The 23,294-nt window shown below is 53.0% G+C and overlaps 1 protein-coding gene across 1 annotated transcript in view; it reads right to left on the bottom strand.

Moving 5' to 3' along the window:
- LOC134341484 (NACHT, LRR and PYD domains-containing protein 14-like) overlaps positions 1-23,294 on the bottom strand; it is a 119,683-nt gene that overhangs the window by 69,664 nt on the left and 26,725 nt on the right. Inside the window, exons 6-12 of the mRNA XM_063039354.1 lie at positions 21,248-21,419; positions 21,076-21,141; positions 11,588-13,325; positions 11,017-11,103; positions 10,705-10,875; positions 10,379-10,549; positions 10,148-10,223 (exon numbers count right to left, since the gene is read on the bottom strand). Coding sequence (XP_062895424.1) covers positions 10,148-10,223; positions 10,379-10,549; positions 10,705-10,875; positions 11,017-11,103; positions 11,588-13,325; positions 21,076-21,141; positions 21,248-21,419 — 2,481 coding nt within the window. The remainder of the gene's footprint in view (positions 1-10,147; positions 10,224-10,378; positions 10,550-10,704; positions 10,876-11,016; positions 11,104-11,587; positions 13,326-21,075; positions 21,142-21,247; positions 21,420-23,294) is intronic.

Here is a 23,294-nt window from a genome sequence, read left to right as displayed (position 1 = left end):
CGATCCCGGCGAAGGCGGACACGCCGATCCTGGTGACGGAGCCGCTGTGCCAGATCCCGGGGCTTCCGCCAGTGCGCAGCTCCCGCCGGGGACCTACCTGATCCGCGGCCTCGGGGGAGAGGCGGCCGAGGCGGAGAGGGAGGCGACCAGGAGGAAGCTGAGAAACCTGGCGGTGGCTGGGCCAGGGATCCGCCGCGGGGTCGGGCCGACATTGCGGGGGGGGGCGGGGGCGGGGGAGGGAAGGGGCACTCCCCACCGTTCACGGTGCGTGTCCCACCCTCGTACCCCGAGTCCCCCTGTCCCTCGACACTCCCCACCGTTCACGGTGCGTGTCCCACCCTCGTACCCCGAGACCCCCCTGTCCCTCGACACTCCCCGCCGTTCATGGTGCGTGTCCCACCCTCGTACCCCGAGTCCCCCTGTCCCTCGACACTCCCCGCCGTTCATGGTGCGTGTCCCACCCTCGTACCCCGAGTCCCCTGTCCCTCGACACTCCCCACCGTTCATGGTGCGTGTCCCACCCTCGTACCCCGAGGTCCTCCCCCCGTCCCTCGACACTCCCCACCGTTCATGGTGCGTGTCCCACCCTCGTACCCCGAGGTCCTCCCCCCGTCCCTCGACACTCCCCGCCGTTCATGGTGCGTGTCCCACCCTCGTACCCCGAGTCCCCCTGTCCCTCGACACTCCCCGCCGTTCATGGTGCGTGTCCCACCCTCGTACCCCGAGTCCCCTGTCCCTCGACACTCCCCGCCGTTCACGGTGCGTGTCCCACCCTCGTACCCCGAGGTCCTCCCCCCGTCCCTCGACACTCCCCGCCGTTCATGGTGCATGTCCCTCCCTCGTACCCCGAGGACCCCCGTCCCCTCGACACTCCCCGCCGCTCACAGTTCCTGTCCGACCCTCGTACCCCGAGTCTCCACCCTCGACACTCCCCGCCGTTCACGGTGCGTGTCCGACCCTCGTACCCCGAGTCCCCCTGTCCCTCGACACTCCCCACCGTCCACGGTGCGTGTCCCACCCTCGTACCCCGAGTCCCCCTGTCCCTCGACACTCCCCGCCGTTCATGGTGCGTGTCCCACCCTCGTACCCCGAGTCCCCTGTCCCTCGACACTCCCCACCGTTCATGGTGCGTGTCCCACCCTCGTACCCCGAGTCCCCCTGTCCCTCGACACTCCCCGCCGTTCACGGTGCGTGTCCCACCCTCGTACCCCGAGGTCCTCTCCCCGTCCCTCGACACTCCCCGCCGCTCACAGTTCCTGTCCGACCCTCGTACCCCGAGTCCCCCCGTGTCCTGAATCGATGAAAATTTGATGACTGTGGGCATTTTCTGGATACAAGGGATGAGTTATGTTATCCATTTGAAAACTAGTTTATTCGGCACTGCTTTGTAGAAGAATGACCTGCACTCTTTTTAATCTCTCACCCCCTCCAACCCCCTCTAACCCTCTGTCTGTCTCTCTCTGTCCCCGCTCCCCACCCTCTCCCTCTCACTCACCCCCCTTACCCGCTTCTCGTCACTCCGCTCCTCCCCTCCCTCACCCCTTCCCGCTCTCCCCTTGCGCTCCTCTCAACCCCCCCCACCCTCTCCACTCCCCACTCCCTCCGCTCTGTCTGTCTCTCTGCCCCGCAGTTCGGACAGATGGCCTCGGGGGTCTCCAGCGCTCTGCTCCGCCTCCTCATCCTGTTCACCGCCCGCTGGCGGCTGGGCTACGCCATGCTGGTGGGCGCCCCCTGGTGGACCGGAGTCATCGTGAGTGGGGGCTCCCTCCACCCCCTTGGGCAGAGGCGGGTCTGCGAGGAGGAGGAGGGGGCGGAGGGGGGAGGTGGAGAGGCTGAGGGAAAGGGTAAGGAGAGGCGGCGAGGAGGGCAGGAGTCACAACGCGCCGGAGGAACTCAGCAGGTCGGGCAGCATCCGTGGGAAAAGGTCGGTTTGACGTTTCGGGCCGGAACCCAGGAGGGGCAGGAGGGAGGGCTGAGGGAAAGGGTAGGGAGAGCGGAGGGAGAGCGGCGAGGAGGGCAGGAGGGCAGGAGGGAGGGAGTCGGAGTTGTGAGTCTGACCCCTGTTTATTCCGGGATGCTGATCATGGCCGTTCTCCAGTCGCCGAAGAAATCCACGGTGGGTTTACGGTTCCCGGTCTCCGGTTCGCCCCGCTCCCACACACCGGGAGCTTTACCGCACACGGTTCCCTTTCGTGTTCGTTCTCTCTCTCCCTCCCTCCCCCTTTCTCCTTCCCCCTCTCTTTATCCCCCATCGCCGTGTCTCTCACCCGCCATCTCTCACATTTCCCTTCCTCCTCTTCCCCCCTCTCTCTCCGACTGTTCCCTCTCTCTCTTTCCCCTCCCTTTTCCCTGATCTCCATCTCTCCCACTTTTCTTCACCCCTCCTCTACACCCTCTCCCTCTGCCTCTGTCCGCTCCTGTCTTTTCTGTCTTGGCCCTCTCACGCTCCCCCCCCCCTCTCTCCCCCTCTGGGTCTCCCCGTCTCGCCTCCATTTTCACTTCCCCTGTCTCTCCCCTATCTCTTTTCCACTTCTCTCTCTATCCCTGGGACGACCAACCCGCATCTCCCTTTCCACTCTCTCTCTCTCTCTCCCCACCCCCTCACTCGCTGCCATCCTTTTCAACTTTTTCCCCTTCATCCTCGTCCCCGTCACTCGCCCCCTCCCTTTCCAGTTCTCTCTCCACCCGTCTCTCCTCCGCCCTTTCCGCCTCCCTCTCCTTTCCTTTGTTTCCCCCTCCCTCTCTCCCTTTTCACTTTCTTCACCCCCCCCGCTCGCACTCGCCCCTCTGCCTTTCCACTCTCCCTCTCTCTGTTAATCTCCTCGCTCTTTCTCTCTCTCTCTCTGTCTCCAGCCCCCTCCCTCTCTATTTTCTTTCTTCCCCTCCCTGGCTCTCCTCCCATTCCACCTCTCTCGCTCCCCCCCTCTATCTCTCCCCCTTCCTTTCCAACTCCTCCCCCTCTCTCTTCCTCTCTCGCCCGCTCCTCTCTTTCCACACCTCTCTCTGCTTCCACGTTCTCTCTCTCACTCGCCCCTCTACATTCCCACTGTCCCCCTGCCGTCCTCTCGGTCTCTGTCTCCTTGCTCTGTCTCCCTCTACTTCTCCCTTTCCACATTCTCCCTCTCTCTCGCTCTGTCTCCCCTTCTCCTTTTCCGCCCCTCTCTCTCTCCCTCTCCCTCTCATCCCATCCCCCTCTCTCCCTCCCCTCTCATCCCACCCCCCTCTCTCCCTCCCCCTCCCCCTCTCCTCCCATCCCCCTCTCTCCCTCCCCCTCTCTCTCCCTGCTCCTCTTCCTCTCCCCCTCTCTCCCTCCCCCTCTCTCCCATCCCCCTCTCTCCCACTCCCTCTCATCCCATCCCCCTCTCTCGCTTCCCCTCTCATCCCATCCCCCCTCTCCCTCCCCCCTCTCTCTCCCTCCCCTCTCTCCCATACCCCTCTCTTCCTCCCCCTCTCTCCCACCCCCTCTCATCCCATCCCCCTCTCTCGCTTCCCCTCTCATCCCATCCCCCTCTCCCTCTCCCTCCCTCCCTCCTCTCTCTCCCTCCTCTCTCTCCCTCCCCCTCTCTCCCTCCCCCTCTCTCCCTCCCCCTCTCTCCCTTCTCCCTCTCTCCCTCCCCTCTCATCCTATCCCCCTCTCTCCCTCCCCCTCTCTCCCTCCCCCTCTCTCCCTCCCCCTTCCCCTCTCATCCCATCCCCCTCTCTCCCTCCCCCTCTCTCTCCCTCCCCCTCTCTCTCCCTCCCCCCTCTCCCATCCCCCCTCTCCCCCCCACCTCCCTCCCTCTCTCATCCTATTCCCCTCTCTCCCTCCCCCTCTCTCTCCATGCCCCTCATCCCATCCCCCTCTCTTCCTTCCCCCTTTCTCCCCCTGCCCCTCTTCCTATCCCCTCTCATCCCATCCCCCTCTCTCCCTCCCCTCTCTCCCATCCTCCTCTCTCCCTCCCCCTCTCATCCCATCCCCCCTCTCGCTTCCCCTCTCATCCCATCCCCCCTCTCCCTCCCTCCTCTCTCTCCCTCCTCTCTCTCCCTCCTCTCTCTCCCTCCCCTCTCTCCCTCCCCTCTCTCCCTCCCCCTCTCTCCCTCCCCCTCTCTCCCATCCCCCTCTCTCCCTCCCCCTCTCTCCCTCCCCCTCTCATCCCATCCCCCTCTCTCCCTCCCCCTCTCTCCCTCCTCCTCCCCCTCTCTTCCCATCCGCCCTCTCTCCCTACCCCGCATCATCCCATCCCCCTCATCTCATCCCCCCTCTCTCCCACACTCATCGCATCCCCCTCTCCCTCCTCCTCTCTCCCTCCTCCTCTCATCCCATCCCGTCTTTCCCTCCCCCCTCTCATCCCATCCCCCCTCATCCCATCCCTCTCTCTCGCTCTCCCGCTCCCCCTCTCATCCCACCCCCTCTCCCTCCCCTCTCTCCCTCCCCCTCTCATCCCATCCCCCTCTATCCCTCCCCCTCTCATCCCATCCCCCATCTCTCCCTCCCCCTCTCTCACTCCCCCTCTCCCTCCCCCTCTCATTCCATCCCGCTCTCTCCCTCCCCCCTCTCATCCCATGCCCCCTCTCATCCCATACCCCATCTCTCCCTCCCCCCTCTCATTCCATCCCTCTCTGTCCCTCCTCCCTTCATTCACACTCTCTCATCCCTTTCCATTTTCACCTTTCTCCCCCTCTCCCTTCCAATTTCTCTATATCTCTCTCTCTCCCCCTTGTTCCTATCCTCTCTTCCTTTCGGCTTCCTGCCTTCCTCTCATCGCTCTCCTCCTTTCCAGTCTCTCTCTCTCCGTCTATACCCGCCCCCCCCCGTCCGTTATCTCTCTCTGTCCCATCACTGTTCCTCCCCACCCCCGTCTCTCTGTCTGTTCTCAGTCTATCTCTCTCTCTGTCCGCCCCTCACACTCTCTCTCTCTCTCTCTCTCTCTCTCTGCGACAGACCAGCGCCTGCCTGGTGGCGAATGTGATCTGCGCTCTCGCCTGCACTCCCGCCGTCATCCTGTACTCGCTGAACGTCCGGGTCTTCCCCTGCATCGGGTACTGCTACACCGGGTGCCGGATGGTGGGTGTTCCGCACCCCAACACCCCCAACACACTGGCGAACCAGCCCTCATCCACCCCTCAACCCCCGGAGATCCCCACTCGGCCTTCCCCTTCTCCCGCGACGCTTTCCTCCCTCCCGGTAGCGCTCCCGCCCTCCACGCCAAGCTCCCTCAGAACCCCCCCCTCCCCTCGGTTGTAGCGTCCCCTCCCCCGGCAGCTCCTTCCACATACGGGCCACCCTCTGGGTGAAACAGTTTCCGCTCGGGGGCCCCTATTAAATCTCTAAAACCTGCGCCCTCTGGATCTCGATTCCCCGACCCTGGGGGAAACAGTCTGTGCTCATTCACCATGTCTGTGTCCCTGGTGGTTTTACACACCCCTGTCAGGTCACCCCGAAACTCCCGGGAATAAATTCCCAACCCACCCGACCTCCCTCCAGTCCCGGTGACATCCCCGTAAATCCCCGGGATCTCCGGTGTCCGGTCCGACGATGGCGGGGATGCTGAACGCCGCCTTCACCGCCCCGTCTCCCCACTTTCAGGGAACCGTCACCCAAAACCTGGTGTGTTTCGTGGAGAGAAAGCTAGATTCCTGAGACAGGAGTTAACAGAGATTTCTCTTCACTCCCCCCGACACTTGTAAACACATCTCCCTCTCCCACACTCCCCCCTCTCTCCCCACCCAACGCGCCCCTTCCCTCTCCCCCGTCTCTACCCCATTCCCCAAACAACTCTCCCCTTCCTCCTTACCGGCCATCTCTCCCTCTTCACTCCCCCCTCACTATCCCTTCCTCTCTCACTCCTCTCTTCCCCTCCCTCGGAACTACCCCCTCTTCTCTCTCACACTCTCGACTCTCCCCTTCTGTCCCGTACTCTATCTCTCCTCTCTGCTCACCTTTGTCTTTCACTCCCCTTTCCCCCTCTCTGTCTCTCACCCCCTCACTCCCCTCTCCCTCTTTCACCCCTCTCTGTCCCTCATCCCCTCTCCGTCTCTCCCTCCTCTGTTCTCCACCTTTCTCTCCCTCCCTGTCCGACCTCTCTCATCTCCTGCCTCTCATGTTTCCCTCCCCCCTCTCTCTACCCTCTGTCTCCCACCACTCTCCCCCCCCCTCTGTACCCTCTGTCTCCCACCGCTCCCTCTCCCCCCTCTCTGCCCGGTCTGACTCTCCCTCTATCAACTATTCCCTGCCCCCTTTCCTCTTTCTCCCCATCTCTCTCCCACCCACCCCCTCTCTTCCTCACCCATCGCTCCCCAATCTCTTCCTCCCCGTCTGGGTCTCCCACCTCCGCCTACCCCACACTCCCACTCCCGACCCTACCCTCTCTCCCCCTCTTCTGCCTCTCTCTTCCCCGGCCCGAGCCCCTCTCCCTCCCTCTCTCTCTCTCATCCCATGTCTCCCTCTCTCCCTCTTGCAGAGGTTTGTGAGCGGGGTGACGGTGATTTTGTTGGTGAACTGTCTGGTCTTCCTGGTGATGTCCATCCTCACGTCCATCGTCAACTGCGGGAACCTCGAGTTCTGCGCCGCGCGGCCTCCGGTGTGAGTGGGATCTTCCTGTGCACCGGGGGATGGGACGTGGGTGGGAGAGATGGGGGGAGATGGAAAGAGGGTGGGGAGAGACCGGAGGGAGCAAGAGAGAGAGATGGGGGTGGAAAGGGAATGAGAGGTGTGGGGAGAGGAGGATAGGGTGGGGAGAGAGAGGTGGGGGGAAGAGATGGAGGGACAGAGGAGGGGAGAGAGGGGACGGAGAGGGAGAGAGGCCAAGGGAGTGGGTAGTGGATCCCGTCTCCTCTCCTCACCTTCTCTTTCTCCCCTCCCCTCCTCAATCTGATCCCTCCCTCTCCCCCAATGCAGAGAATGGTGGTGATCCACGCTAACCAGCCCACACCGCTGGACCTCGCCTCCATCTTCTCCAGCAAACCGGCGCCCACCCCGGCCTCTGACGGGCCCCAGTGACGTCACGTTCCCCGCTCCACGGGACAGCCCGAAGGATTCGGGCCGAGCGACCTAAGGCGGGGAGGAAAAAAATCTAGGCATATTTTGGAGATGGGATGGGGTGGTAATGGTGCCAAGCTCTTCCCGTAGCTGCATTCCTCCCCATGGGTACCCCTCAGTGTTCCAGCTCCCTTGTTACTAGTCACCCTGTCCCATCCTCGGCATCCTGTCACCCCTGAAACACTCCGCTCTCTGTCCCCTCGCTCTCCCCTCTGTCAACGCCCATCTCACCCTGGCTGGCGGCCATTTTGTGATGGTTACCATTCACAACCGCTCTCCCAGCATCGTAGAAATAGTCACACCCTTTTCCTCACCTCCCACTCACTTCCCTCTCTGTTTACTCAGTCTCAACTCCTCATCCCTCCTCTCCTCCCCCCCCCCCCAGGCCCCCCGCCCCCAGATCTCCCAACTGTCCATTTAACCATCTGCCGACAGCCGTTTTGTGACAGTGTGTGACCCTCCCTCCCACTTCCTCCACCACTCAGTGAATCACTCCCTCACACTCACCATCCTGTCACCCTCCTTCCCATCCATCACTCGCAAACCTCTTCTCTTCCTTTCCTCTCCACGCCACCTCGATGTTGTGCAACTTACTCTGGTTGGCTGCCATTTTGCGATGCCAAATTTCGCCTCTCCTCATCTCCCCTTCTCTCTCTCTTACCCATTGAGTCTCTCCCCTACTCACCCCGTCACTCCTGACACTGTCCCCTCTCTGTCCTCTTGCCCTTTCTCCCGCCACCCACCACATCCTGGGTGGGGAACATTTTCCGATGGGAAATTTCGCTCCCTCAACCAATCCCTTCTCTCCGTCATTGAGTGAGTCGGTCCCCTCTCCCTCCGTTACGACATTCAACTCTCCGTCCATCAGCCCTGACTGCGTCCCGACCCCTCGCTCCCCCTTTCCCCCATCCGCACCCCGCTTCTTGCCGTCGGTCTTATTTGCAAAGGGATCGTCACCACCCACCCTTACTCCAGTATTGAAAAAGTCACTCCCCCCACACTCCCCATCCTGTTCCTCTCCACCCTGTCCTATCAGACCCCTCCCTCCCGTCCCATTACATTCTCCCTCCCCTTCCCTTCCCCTTCCTCCCCTCCCATCACTTTTCCCTCACTCCCCGCCCCATTACGCACTCTCTCCCTGTACCATCACTCCCCCTCCCTCCCCGTCCCGTCACTCCCCGCCCCCCCCCGTCCGATCACTCCCGCTCTCTTCCTGTCGTTTCGTTCCTCCTCACCCCATCTCTATCTGATCCACGTCACCACCAGTTTGTGACAGGAACTCTCGCCTCCCCTTTTCATCCCCTATTGACTTCGCCACGGTTCACCGTCTCATCAGTGCACTCCTCGTCCCGTCACTCCTCTTCCTCCCAATCCCCTCACCCCTCCTCCCCAAAACCCACATGTATATGTGTATGTGTGAATATCTGATATATATATATACATTAGTTTATTCAATGACAACATTATTAGAATTAAAACATATATACAATACCCAAGACTATATAAAACACAAATTAAAATACTGTTATTACAATCAATAAGACACTCGATCCCGGGATTGTATCCACGGGCACCGCATGTTCCTTCGCCATAGATTCTGTGAGCGACAGTGGCCATTGTAAGTCAGTGTCTCACTCCATCCCTGGCGGCCACATTAACCAAGGATTCGCCCATTTTAAATCAGCGCGTCCCTCCCTCTCTTGTGCTCACTTCTACCAAAGCCGTCACTCCCTCCCCAGCAGACATTTCCAGTGAAGCGTCGGCCATTTGAAGTCAACGTGTCCTTCACTCCTTCTCTGCCGCTCACTTTAACCAAGGCGTCGCTCCCTCTTGGTCCAGTTTCAACCCGGCCGAACGGGGTCTCCTTCACTCACCACATCTCCCCCTTTTTCTCAACAACATTAACGATGGTGACGGCTGTTTTCAATCAGCCTCTCACACCTCACTTCCTGGCGCACGCAGAAGGTCAGATAGCCAGGAAGGGGTTGGGTGGAGATGAGATCCTGGGCACCCAGACTCTGCCAGTCCGACATCCCTCAGCCTGGAGCTGAGACTCTACTGTGTCAGTGTGAGGAGCTCCGACCCACTGTTGCAGTACACAGGGTGCGGGGGGCAGCAGAAACCTCAAATAAAACTCAAGTCCGACACCAAGACAGGAAGTTACAGGTTTATTGATTTCATCATGACAAATGTAAATTAAACAATGTGTGAGCTGCTGACGTGCGGTAATAAATAAGCTGCTCCCGATTCACTCACAGTCACGCACAATTAACTGACGGGCGACAACGAGTGAAGGTTTGAATAATCAGTCCCGTTTCTCACTGTCACTCTGCATCGGGGAACCGATGATTATAAAATCACACTTCTGGGCCGTGTCCGAGATCGCTGCAGATCCAGGGTCACTGAAGAGGTATTTGTCAATGTAACATCATTATATCGGCCAGACTGCCGAATGCACCGTCCTCAGCAAAGGGAGGAAAAGGATTCTCTCCCGGGATAATCCCACCCCGGGACACCGGAATCCCAGAATGAGACCCGTCCCCCGAGACCTTCCTGTCTCTGTAATTCCCCGTGGTCCCACGTGGGGGAAGTTGCACTACTGGACAACAGGCGGAAATACGTCACTGAGGGACCGCTTCCGATGTCACAAGGGGCAAGACTGGAACCACATCCGTTACAACCGTTGGGAATTAAACCTGGAGCGCGGACATTAAAGGTAAGGGCGGGAGTTAAAGGGGAGGACGAAGAATCGGCCGAAATATCCCCAGCTCGCCGCCGGAGATGTTCACACGGTCACGGTCAGTCCGGGTCTGGGTTCTTGCAGAGATCTCAGTTCCTTCTTCCCGGTCTGACTGAACTGATTCCTGTCCAGCCTGAAACAGATGGGAGAATGAAGATGAAATAAACAGATTACACAACAGTGTCAGTAACAGGGGACTGGGCTTAATGTTTCAACAACACTCACAGACAAATATCACCAGAAAACCCGCGGATCCGCTGATATTTTATCACATTGAACATTAACACAAACACTCACAGGATCCACTCCAGACTCGGGAGGGTCTGTATGAGGCGGCGGAGAGCGGGGACAGATCGGTCTGTCAGCGAGTTTGATCCCAGGTTCAGCACCGTCAGTGATGGGTTTGTACTGAGAGCGGAGACGAGATCCTCGGCATTAGAATCTGTGAGACCGACAACCCCCAGCCTGGAGATGAGAGAGAGTGAGGGTGAAGGACACAGAGAGACCGGAGACGGTACAGAACCCCAGTGTTTATCAGTAACACAATTACTGATCACATTAATGTTCAGTGTCGGACACCCAGTGACTGTAAACACAATCTCCCACAGTCTGGTACTTACCGCAGTTTCTGTATTTTACACTCCGGGTTCCTCAGAGCCGCAGACACCAGTTTCACTCCTGAATCTCCCAGTTTATTACCATTCAGGTACAGCTCCGTCAGTGATCGGTTTGTACTGAGAGTGGAGACGAGATCCTCGGCACCAGAATCTGTGAGACCGACCTCACACAGCCTGGAGATGAGAGAGAGTGAGGGTGAAGGACACAGAGAGACAGGAGACGGTACAAATCTCCAGTGTTTATCAGTAACACAATTACTGATCACATTAATGTTCAGTGTCAGACACCCAGTGACTGTAAACACAATCTCCCACAGTCTGGTACTTACCCCAGTTTCTGTATTTTACACTCCGGGTTCCTCAGAGCCGCAGACACCAGTTTCACTCCTGAATCTCCCAGTTCATTACCACTCAGGTCCAGCTCCGTCAGTGATCGGTTTGTACTGAGAGCAGAGACGAGATCCTCGGCACCAGAATCTGTGAGACCGACATTCTGCAGCCTGGAGATGAGAGAGAGTGAGGGTGAAGGACACAGAGAGACAGGAGACGGTACAAATCCCCAGTGTTTATCAGTAACACAATTACTGATCACATTAATGTCCAGTGACTGTAAACACAATCTCCCACAGTCTGGTACTTACCACAGTGTCTGTATTTTACACTCCGGGTTCCTCAGAGCCGCAGACACCAGTTTCACTCCTGAATCTCCCAGTTTATTCTCCCCAAGTCTAAACACAAACAGACAGATTGATGAACAAAGTGATTCAAACCGTGAGTCTGAGGGAATTTCTCTCACTCGGATATTTCAGGAAACATTAAACCCTTCAGTAAATCACTGATCGGAGTTCCCATCACTGTCAATGTCCATCACTGCCCAGCTCCAGGTTATTCACCGAATGTCAGTAATTTAGTCTGTCGGTGTGACCCTGTAAACTCCACATATTCTGTCTCATTCCCCGATGGCTAGAAAAGTGTTCCTGATGTGAGAGGGTCGGGAGGGGCAGGGATGAAGGGGACAAACTCCCACAGTGAGGAAGATTTGTGAATGGGAAAATGTCGATAGGAGATGGTGGAAGAAAAAGGAGGAAGGGGGATGGCATTTGATACAATTCTTCACAATCATATTTACTACAGTTTTACCCAAATCCCTTTACTCTGAAACAACACAATGGAATAGTTTCACAGTTCAGAGTGACAGATAAATCACGTTACCTCAACTCCTGGCACTTGTGCAGCCCGGGTCCCAGCCGCTCGATTCCTTCACACTGAATGTGGCAGTTCCTCAGGTCGAGGTGTTTTATTGTATCGCAGAGTCCGATGACATGAGACAGGACCGCGCAGTCAATCGGGGTCAGTGTCATTCCACTGAATGAAAGTGTTTCCACAGATCCCAGTGCGTCCTGAGCCAGTCCACGATTCTGAGACTCAAACAGGTAGTGCAATGTGTTCAGGAGGCTCCTTTTACCAGCTTCACTCCTCGTGTTTCCACTCTGGCGTTTAACCTCCTCCTTCACCCAGTCAATCACCCGGCAGGTTGTTTGATGAGGAAATGGTCCCAGAAACTCCTCCAGGCCCCGAGCTGTCATTGGGTTGGAGAGACCAGCAACAAAACGCAGAAACACCTCAAACCGCCCGTCCTTCACGCAGTGGGCTTCAGTGAGGAATTTCATAAAATCTCTGCCGTCTGGGATCAGGAATTGTGCGACTGCAGCGACAAACTCTTGGATAGTGAGGTGTGGGAATGTGTACACCACGCTCCGGGCAGAATCCTCTCTCTCCAAAAGCTCCATCAGGAACCCGGACAGGAACTGGGAAGGCTGCAGGTTGTACTCGATCAAATCTCCATCTGTAAACACTATCTTCCTCTGGGACACTCCTCTGAAGGCCATCTGACCAACCCTGAGTAACACATCACGGGGGTTCTCAATCTCACGGCCGTGGTTTTTCAGGATGTTGTGAATATAGTAGGAGTACAGTTGGGTGATGGTCTTGGGAACTCGCTGCGGTTCCCTGTCCCTTTGTGTGAAGAAGGGGCCCAGTGCCAGAGCGAGGATCCAGCAGTAGGAGGGGTTGTAGCTCAAGGTGTACAGGATCTCGTTCTCCTTCACATGCTTGAACACAGCTTCCGCCACCGTCTGATCATCAAAATGCCTATTGAAATATTCTTTCTTTTCCTCACCATCAAATCCCAGGATTTCAGCCCGGACATTGATCTCCGCCTTTTCCAATAAATGTAACGCCGTGGGACGGGTGGTCACCAGCACTGAACACCCTGGGAGCAGCTTGCCCTGGATTAAACTGTACACAATGTCAGACACTTCACACCACCACTCGGGATCTGGGCACTGGTGCTTGGGTTCTGTATCTCTCCGACTGTCAGCAAAATCGATTCTGTGTTTGAGTTCATCCAAATCATCGAATATAAACAGCAATCCCTCTGGGTTCTTCCAGACCTCTCTGAGTAAATTCCCAAAGTAAGGATACTGATCCAGAATCAGTTCCCTCAGGTTTATTCTGCAGTTAATAGAGTTTAAATCCCGGAATTTGAAGCTGAAGACAAACTGGAATTGTTTGAATATTTTCCCCGTGGCCCAGTCATAAACAATCTTCTGTACCATTGTTGTTTTCCCGATCCCCGGGATTCCGGCCACTGCTGCCGAACTCCCAGATTTGGATTTACTCCGGCAGAAGCTGCTCTGGAATAACTGATCAGTCCGGATTTTTTCCAGCTCTCCACAGAGTTGTTTCTGTCTCCTCTCCTCGTGGTCTCTGCCTCTTGCCAGCAGCTCATGTTCCACCAGTCTCCGATCTCGAACAGTAGAAATGACCGTGAGCTCAGCGTATCGATCAACCAGCTGGAAAACCTTCACCTTCTCCCTCATCAGGATCGTGTTCACTCTCAGTGATTCAGTTTGTACCCGCAGAGTCTCCTTGTGTTTCTGTTGAACATCTTCCATGGGTACAGACAGTGGACAAAGTGTTAGATGCCTCAACTCAGAACTCAGTATTTAAGCACACAAGAGTTAGCTCAAAGCTATTGCATTAATTGGATTAATCAATGGATGTTTGTACAGTAAAGTAAATTCCATTTACAGATCCCTGACTGGACAGAGAGGCCTGGTCCAGATAAACACCAGATCATCACATTTTCACAATTAACTGTGCTGTGAAGGTGAGTATTTCCCTGGTAGTTTACTGACCCCCAACTGTCCCGTACTGGACAACCTTCAACTGCTGTTCCAGCTGTCATTTATTCCTGTGGAAGAAACTTTCAATCCCCACTGTTGATGTGCCGAGTGTGTGTGTGTGTCTCACATTGTGTCAGGACCCTGTCAGAAGTGTGTGGGGTCTCACAGAGTCGGGACCCTGTCACGGGTGTGTGGGGTCTGACAGTGTGTCGGGACCCTGTCAAGGGTGTGTGAGGTCTCACAGTGTGTCAGGAACCAGTAAGGGATATGTGGGGTCTCACAGTGATTCAGGACCCTGTAAGCGGGTGTGTGGGGCCTCACAATGGGTCAGGGCCCTGCCAGGGGTGTGTGGGGTATCATAGTGTGTCAGGACCCTTTCAGGGACGTGTGGGATCTCACACTGTTTCAGGACCCTGTCAGGAATGTGTGGGATCTCTCAGTCTGTCAGGACCCTTTCCGGGACGAGTGGGATCTCACAGTGTATCGAGGACCCTGCCGGGGTGTGTGGGGTCCAACAGTGTGTCAGGACCCTGTCAGGGGTGTGTGGTGTCTCACAGTGAGTCAGGTTTCTGTCAGGGCTGTGTGGTGTTTCACAGTGTGTCAGGACCCTGTCAGGGGTGTGTGGTGTCTCACAGTGAGTCAGAATCCTGTCAGGGGTGTTTGGGGTTTGACATTGTGACAGGATCCTGTCAGGGGAGTGTGTGGTCTCACAGTGTGTCAGAACCCTGTCAGCGGTGTGTGGGGTCTCACAGTGTGTCAGGACATTGTCATGGTTGTCTGGGTTTTTTTAGTGGGTCAGGAGCCTGTCAGGGCTGTGTGTGGTCTCACAGATTGTCAGGACCTTGTCAGGTGTGTTTGGTGTCTCACAATGTGTCAGGACCCTGTCAAGAGTGTGTGGGGTCTTACAGTGTGTCAAGACACTCCCAGGAGTGTTTGAGGTCTCACAGTGCGTCCGGATCCTGTCAGAGATGTGTGGGATCTCACAGTGTGTCGGGTCCGTCTCAGGGGTGTGTGGGGTCTCACATGTGACAGGATCTTCTCAGGGGTGTGTGTGGTCTCACAGTGTGTGAGGACCCTGTCAGATGTGTGTGGGGGTTTCACAGTGTGTCAGGGCCCTGCCAGGGTTGTGTGGATTCTCACAGTGTATCAGGACCCAATCCGGGGCTGTATGGGGGTCTCACAGTATGTTTGGGCCCTGCCAGGGGTGCATGGGGTCCAAAGGTGTGTCAGGACGCAGTCAGTGGTGTGTGGAGTCTCACAGTGTGTCAGGACCCTGTCATGGTTGTCTGGGGTCTCACAGTGCGTCAGGGCCCTGTCAGGGATGTGTGGTGTCTCACAGTGTGTCAGGACGCTGTCAGGGGAGTGTAGGGTCTCTCAGTTTGTCAGGAACCTGTCAGGGGTTTGTGGGGTCTCTCAGTGTGTCAGGACCCTCTCAGGTGTGTGTGGGGTCTCACAGTGTGATAGGATCTTGTCAGGGGTGTGTGTGGTGTCTAACTGTGTGTCAGCACATTGTCATGATTGTCTGGGGTTTTACAGTATGTCAGGAGCCTGTCAGGGGGATGTGGTGTCTCAGGGTGTGTCAGGACCTTGTTAGGGGTGTTTGGGGTTTCACAGTGTGTCAAGATCTGGGCGATCTGGAAGACCGTGTAAGGAATCTGGAGCAGCAGCTGGATGACCTTCAACTCATAAGGGAGAATGAGGCAGTCATAGATGAGAGCTACAGGGAAATAGTCACACCTAGGCTGTCGGAAGCAGGTTGTTGGATGACAGTCAGAGGGGGGAAAACGAAGGTGAGCAGACAGGTAGTGCAGAGCACCTCTGTACCCATTCCCCTGAATAATAACTTCACTGTCCTGGATACTGTTGGTGGGGACGACTGACCAGGTGTGAGCCACTGTGGCAGGGCCTCCGGCACTGAGTCTGACCCTGTGGTGCAGAAGGGTGGGACGGAGAAGAGGAGAGCTGTCATCATTAGAGACTCTATAGTCAGGGGAGTAGACTGGAGATTTTGTGGACATGTGAAGGACACCCGCATAGTTTGTTGCCTCCCGGGTGCCAGGGTCCGGGATGTCTCTGACCGGGTGCACGACATCCTGGTATGAGAGGGAAAGCAACCAGAAGTGGTGATACATGTTGGGACCAACGACATAGGCAGGAAGAGGGATGAGGTCCTGAAGTGTGAGTTTCGGGAACTAGGCAGAAGGCTGAAGAACAGGATGTCATGGGTGGCGTTCTTAGGATTGCTGCCAGTGCTATGTGACAGTGATGGTAAGAATTGGAGGAGATGGCAGTTGAATGTGTGCTGAGGAGTTGGTGCAGGGAACAGGGTTTTAGATTTTTGGATCATTGGGATCTCTTCTGGGGAAGGTGGGACCTGTACAGATTGGATGGTTTTCACCTGAACTCGAAGGGGAGCAATATCCTTGCAGGTAGGTTTGCTAGCATGGTTCGGGAGGGTTTAAATTAATTTGCGAGGTGGATGGGACCCGGAGCGATTGACCAGTGAAAGAAGTGCATGAAGTAAAGCCAGATCTAACATAAAGAGAGGCTTTGAGGAAAGAGAAGCAGAATAAACGGTGTAAAGGTAGTAAGGTAGAAGGGCTAATTTGCGTGCACCTCAATGCAAGAAGCATCAGGAACAAAGGTGATGAACTGAGAGCTTGGATACATACATGGAATTATGATGTAGTGGCCATTACAGAGACTTGGCTGGCACCAGGGCAGGAATGGATTCTCAATATTCCTGGCTTTCAGTGCTTTAAAAGGGATAGGGTGGGGGAAGGGGAGGAGAGATGGCATTACTGGTCAGGGATACTATTACAGCTACAGAAAGGGTGGGTAATGTAGCAGGATCCTCTTTTGAGTCAGTATGGGTTGAAGTCAGGAACAGGAAGGGAGCGGTTACTCTATGGGGGTATTCTCTCGGCCCTCTGGTAGCAGCAGAGATACAGAGGAGCAGATTGGGAGGCAGATTTTGAAAAGGTGCAAAAATAACAGGGTTGTTATCATGGATGACTTGAACTTCCCTAATATTGATTGGCACCTGATTAGTTCCAAGGATCTAGATGGGGCAGAGGTTGCTAAGTGTGTCTAGGAAGTTTCCTGTCTCAGTATGTTGACAGGCCGACTAGGAGGAATGCCATACGAGATCAAGTACGAGGTAATGAACCGGGTCAGGTCACAGATTTCTCAGTGGGTGAGCATCTGGGGATCAGTGACCACCGCTCCCTGGCCTTTAGCATTATCATGGAAAAGGATAGAATCAGAGAGGAGAGGAAAACTTTCAATTGGGGAAGGGCAAATTATGAGGCTATAAGGCTAGAACTTGCGGGTGTGAATTGGGATGATGCTTTTGCAGGGAAATGTACTATGGACATGTGGTCCATGTTTAGGGATCTCTTGCAGGATGTTAGGGATAAATTTGTCCCGGTGAGGAAAACAAAGAATGGTAGGGTGAAGGAACCATGGGTGACAAGTGAGGTGGAAAATCTAGTCAGGTGGAAGAAAGCAGCATACATTAGGTTTAGGAAGCAAGGATCAGATGGGCCTATGGAGGTATTTAGGGTAGCAAGAAAGGAGCTTAAGGGGCTGAGAAGAGCAAGAAGGGGGCATGAGAAGGTCTTGGCGAGTAGAGTAAAGGAAAACCCCAAGACATTCTTCAATTATGTGAAGAAAAAAAGGATGACAGGAGTTAATGTGGGTTCATTTTAGATAAAGGTGAGAAGATGTGCTTGGAGGCTGTGGAAGTGAGCGAGGTCCTCAGTGAATACTCCTCTTTGGTATTTACCAATGAGAGGGAACTTGATGATGGTGAGGACAATATGAGTGAGGTTGATGTTCTGGAGCGTGTTGATATTAAGGGAGAGGAGGAGTTGGAGTTGTTAAAATATATTAGAACGGGTAAGTCCCCGGGGCCAGAAAGAATATTCCGCAGTCTTCTCCATTAGTTGAGGGAAGAGATTGCTGAGCCTCTGGCTAGGATCTTTCTGTCCTCGTTGTCCATTGGAGGGAGGTGAATATTGTCGCTTTGTTCAAAAAAGGTAGTAGGGATAGTCCGGGTAATTACAGACCAGTGAGCCTTACATCTGTGGTGGGAAAGCTGTTGGAAAAGATTCTTAGAGATAGGATCTGTGGGCATTTAGGGAATCATGGTCTGATCAGGGACATCAGCATGGCTTTGTGAAGGGAAGATCGTGTCTTGCAAGCCTGATAGAGTTCTTTGAGGAGGTGACCAGGCATATAGATGAGGGTAGTGCAGTGGATGTGGTCTACATGGATTTTAGCAAGGCATTTGACAAGGTCCCGCACAAGAAACTCATCCAGAAAGTCATGAGGCATGGGATCAGTGGAACCTCTGCTGTTTGGATAAAAAAAAATGGCTTATAGGAAGTGTGACGAAAAACCAAGTTATCAAAAGATTGATGCTAATGAGAGGGATAAGTGAGTCAATGGAGAAACATTCAAAATGTTAATGGGAGAGGAGAGAGAGAGATAACGGAAAGAGACACCAGTCCGAGTATTGACAGACCAATTGCTTTGAACCTGAACTGTTTGAAGTTTGATGGACAGGCAATACCCCAGCAGGGGGATAAAAAGAATAGGTTCGCTAAGGAAAGACAGACACCACGAGGTCACAAGATAACGAGACCCTGGAAAAGTGGTGTGCCCCCCACAAGTTGGTGGGAGTTTGGAGGTCTGGTCGCAGGACCGACCACAGACGCACAGAGTGAAAAAGTACGATCGGCGGGAACCTGGTGTGTGTGTCCGCCCTTGCCTGGGTGCCGGGTTCACCGCGGAATAACTGTTGTATCCGGAACGGAGGGGTCACAGTCGGTGACCACAGAAGACATAGAAGGGTTCGCCCGAAAGCTAGCTGCGAAGAACAAAGGTCTGTGTGAATCAGAATTTGTATTCTCTCTCTCTCTCTCTCTCTCCAACGGCACAACAGCGATTACTGCGAACTGTCCTAAGCTGAACTGAACTCTGCGTCACTTGAGACTGATCATTTCACCCCTAGACTGCGTTAGAGCTTGATTGATTCCTATCATCCTAGTCCTGTGTACATGTGTGTTTTATAATTGCTAACCCGTTGCATTTATATCCTTACAATTAGAGTACTGTGTTACTTATTTCTTTAATAAAACTTTCTTAGTTCCAGTAATCCAGACTCCAACTAAGTGGTCCATTTCTGCTGGTTTGGCTACCCAGTTACGGGGTACGTAACTGGGTAGCCATACATCCCTCAAGGTCGCTGCACAGGTTGATAGGATAGTTAAGAAGGCCTATGGGACGCTAGGCTTCATTAATAGGGGGATTGAGTTCAAGAGTAGAGACGTCATGTTGCAACTCTACAAATCTCTGGTGAGACCACACTGAGAGTATTGTGTTCAGTTCTGGTCACCTCATTATAGGAAGTATGTGGAAGCTATGGAGAGGGTGCGGAGGAGATTTATCAGGATGTTGCCTGGTTTGGAAAACAAGTTTTATGAGGCAAGGTTAGCAGAGCTGGGACTTTTCTCTTTGGAGCGTAGAAGGATGAGAGGGGACTTGATAGAGGTCTACAAGATTATGAGAGGCATAGATAGGGTGGATAGCCAGTACCTGTTTCCCAGGGCACGGATAGCAAACACCAGAGGGCATATGTACAAAGTTAAGGGAGGGAAGTTTAGGAGAGATATCAGGGGTAAGTTTTTTTTACACAGAGGGTTGTGGGTGCCTGGAATGACTAGCCAGGGATGGTGGGCGAAGGCGAAGGACCTGTACTGTGCTGTAGTATTCTAGTGTCTAGTGTCTAGGGTCATGTCGGAGGCAACTATGTTAGAGATGCTCCTAGTTATACATGAATGTGCAGGAAATGAAAGGTTATGTCAATAATATAAAAAAAGTGTACCAAAGGAAAGAGAAAAAAAAAGGGGAGAGGGTCTAATACCAGAGGGCATTTGCTTAAGGTGAGATGTGGTAAATTTACAGCAATTGTGGGTGTTGTTCTTTCATAGAGTTCTGGTACCTGGAATTTACTATCTGAGTCATGTCGAAGGCAACTATGTTATATATGCTCCTAGATATACATGAATTTACTGCAAATGCAAGGATATGGTCAATAATATAAGAAAGGATACCAAAGTATTTTTTTTTTACTTTCCTAGATATATTGTGACGAGAATACACATAAAATTAAGATGTTTGCTGGCCTGGGTTAGCATCAGTGACATCAGCAGTTGGTCTGCCACCTGCCCTCAGGGGAAGGAGAGATAAGGAACAATGGAGCAGCGTCTGGAGATGTGTAATGAAGGGACGTGGGAGAGAGAGAGCTGTCTGGAGCGGCTCCCCCCTTTGAACCCTGAACTGTTTGAAGTGATGGACAGGCGATACCCCAGCAGGGGGATAAAAAGGGACCGGTTTGCTAAGGCGGGACACACACGCCACCCGAGGTAACGAGACCCTGGAAGCGGTGCGCCTCTCACGAGTGGGTGAGAAGTATCAGACAACGGCCAGGGTGGAAAGGTACGATCAGCGGGAACCCGGTGTGTGTCCGCCCTTGCTTGGGTGCTGGGTTCACTGCAGAGGATCGACCGCATCTGGAGGAGGGGTCACAGTCGGTGACCTCAGGTGACATCACCAAGGACCCGCCCAAAAGCTGCTTGTGAGCCATCTCGCCGGTCTGTGACTGAAGCTGTGCTGAATGATCAGTTGTTCCTGTTCCCTCTCTCTCTCCCCCCCACGTTGTCCATCGCCATGGCAACGATTACTGCGAACTGAACTACTAAACTGGACTGAACTTTGAGTAACTTTTAAATTTGGTCATTTACCCCTAGACAACGATAGAGCTTGATTGATGCTGTTATCTTAATTCTGTGCACATGTGTGTTTATCATCGCTGAACTGTTGCATTTATTATCCTTTCGATTACTGTGTTGCTTGTTTCTTTAATAAAACTTTCTTAGTTCTAGTACTCCAGACTCCAACTGAGTGATCCATTTCTGCTGGTTTGGCAACCCAGTTACGGGGTACGTAACAATATAAAGAGTAAAAAAAAAAGAGAGAGGGTCGATATCGGACCGCTGGAAAATGATGTTGTAGCTGCAGTAACGGGTGAAAAGGAAATGCCAGACAAACTCTGTGCAAGTCACTAGCGGAATTACAAAAGTTAAAAAACATCAGCGAACATAATTGCGTGTAGTACGATTACAAAGGAAAAGGGGCTTGGAAGATGGAAGGTCTGAAGATAGAAAAGTCACCTGGACTGGGTCATACAGTGTATCAGGAGCCTGCCTGGGGTGTGTGGGGATTCCCAGAGCATTAGGACCTGGAGTGAAGGCTTCAGCAGAACCAACAGCTGGATTAATGGAAAAATAAAATGTAGAATATTCAGGCTGCAAAGAGAGATACTTTGAATTGTTACTTCAGTCCAGAGATCAGCGAATGACTAATGGCGAATTTTGATTCCCCTGTTTTGCCAAGTCACAGACTAACACTTGAGGTGTGGTTTGAACTGTGCATTTCATCACTCACCTATCAGTTGAGTGGGTAATTCAGATAACCCTTGGGCGATGTTCATGTATTCCTGTGGACCAGGACCTGTTTAAATATAAAAAGAATCCATGGAAACAGAGCTAAAATAATTTAAATAACTAAAATGTTTATTTCAATGTGCCTTTGTGTTCAGTGCATGTTTTTAACGTACCGAGTTCCTGTATTTCCCTCAGTATTCTGTCCAACTTCGGTAACTCAGTCCTCCACATCACAAAGGATTCCCACATCGCCCTCCGGGCCCGGGAGCCTTTACCCATCACCAAACTGAGGAAGAGTCTGGAACTCTCTGTCCGGTTTCCCTTCTCTGTCAGTTCGGTGACTTTCTAGAAAAGGAAAGTAATAAATTTACTGTGGAGCAGACAGACAGACATGGAGAATGTGCAGGAAAATATCTGTTCATGGTCCCAGTAGCTTCAGAATTGATGCAGTCACTGGTCTGCTGCCTGATCCTCTCTGGGTTCAGTCATTAACAGAGAAACAGTAACAGAGGGAAATTCTAAATCAATATTGTTTAAGAATAAGGATTTACTGACACCCTGCAGTATATTCAACGTGATTAATTTACTTATCCATCAATGTGCAACATTACATCAAAAAGATGTGACAACAAGAACGGAAGAGGGGAGAGCGAGGGAGCAAAAAATGGATGGTGGGCATCACTGAATCGTGGCTGAAAAATCATATTTGGGTGCTCACATCCAAGGATAAATATTTAATAGAAAGGAGAGGCAGATGGGTGAAAGGGTTGGGTTGACTCTGTTGTCATAAAAAAATGAAAAGTCCTTCTAAAGAAGTGATAGCAGATTGGACGGTGTAGCTGTTAAGATACTGTGTAGGAAAAAAGTGACCCTGATGGAACAGTAACCAGGTTGTGGGATACAAATTCCAGTCGGAGAGAGGAGAGGCATGTGAAGAGGTCAATGTTAAAATAGTCATGGAGAATTTCAATATGCAGGTAGCTTTGGAAAATCAGGTCAGTGCTGAATCCCAAGTGAGGGAATTTATAGAATGCCTATGCGATGGCTTTTGAGAGATGCCTGTGGGTGAGCACGCTGTAGGAAAGGCGGATCTGGATTCGGTGTTGTGTATTGCAGCAGATTTGCTTGGGGAGATTAAGGTAAATAAACCTTTAAGAGGCAGTGATCATAAAATAGCAGAACTCACACTGCAGTTTCAGAGGGAGAAGGTAAAAAATAGATGTATGCGTATTACACTGGAATAAATGAATTACAGAGGAATGAGAGAGGAGCTGGGCAAAAATAAATTGGAAGAGGACACCAGCAGAGGTAACAGCAAAGCAGGAATAGATGAAGATTCTGGGAGCGATTCAGAAGGCGCAGGTAGAGATAGATAATCCCAAATATGAAAAATTATTCCAAAGGGAGGATGATCAACAATCTCTATACATAGAATATAGCAAAATATAGTGCAAAGCTGGAGGACTGGGAAGCTTTTACTAACCAGCAGAAAGCAACTAAAAGCCGTAAGTAGAGAGAATATGAAATAAGAAGGTCAGCTAGCTAATAAGGTAAAATAGCTTACCAAAATGCTCGTCTGATATATATGCCCTTTCAGGACAACCTATTGATTTTTGGTGTCATGTGATAGCAGCTTTGTGCGTGGTCATTCATGTCTAACCAATCTTAATGTTTTGCCATGTCGTTACCGGGAAAGTTGAGGAATGGAAGGAAGTGGGTGTTGTCTCTATGGACTTTAGCACGACAATTGACAAGGTACCGCATAGGAGGGTGGTCAAGAAAGTTTAGTTGCTCAGCAGTCAAGGTAAACTGGTAAATTGGATGAGACACTGGCGTTTTGGAAGAAGACAGAGAGTGGTTATAGACTGTTGAATCTCTGACTGGGAGTTTGTAACATGTGCTGTGCCACAGGGATCGGTGCTGGATCCGATGTTGTTTGTCATCTATATCGATGATCTGGATGAAAATGTGGTTAACTGGATCAGCGAATTTGCGGATGACACCAAGAGTGGAGAGTGAGGAAGAGTACCAAACCTTGCAGTGGTGTCTAATCCAGCTGAGAAATGGCTTGAAAATGGCGGATGCAATTTAATGCAGAAAAGTGCGAAGTGTTGCACTTTGGAAGGACCAAGCAGGGTCAGTCTTATACAGTGACCGGTACGGCACTGAGGAGTGCGGTAGAGCGAAGTGATCTGGGAATACAGGTCCATAATCATTAAA

Source organism: Mobula hypostoma, unplaced genomic scaffold (genome assembly GCF_963921235.1).
Source record: "Mobula hypostoma unplaced genomic scaffold, sMobHyp1.1 scaffold_69, whole genome shotgun sequence".
In the NCBI taxonomy this organism is placed as follows: domain Eukaryota; kingdom Metazoa; phylum Chordata; class Chondrichthyes; order Myliobatiformes; family Myliobatidae; genus Mobula; species Mobula hypostoma.
Note: the sequence above shows the minus strand (reverse complement) of the source record. Positions and strands in the feature narration are given on the sequence as shown.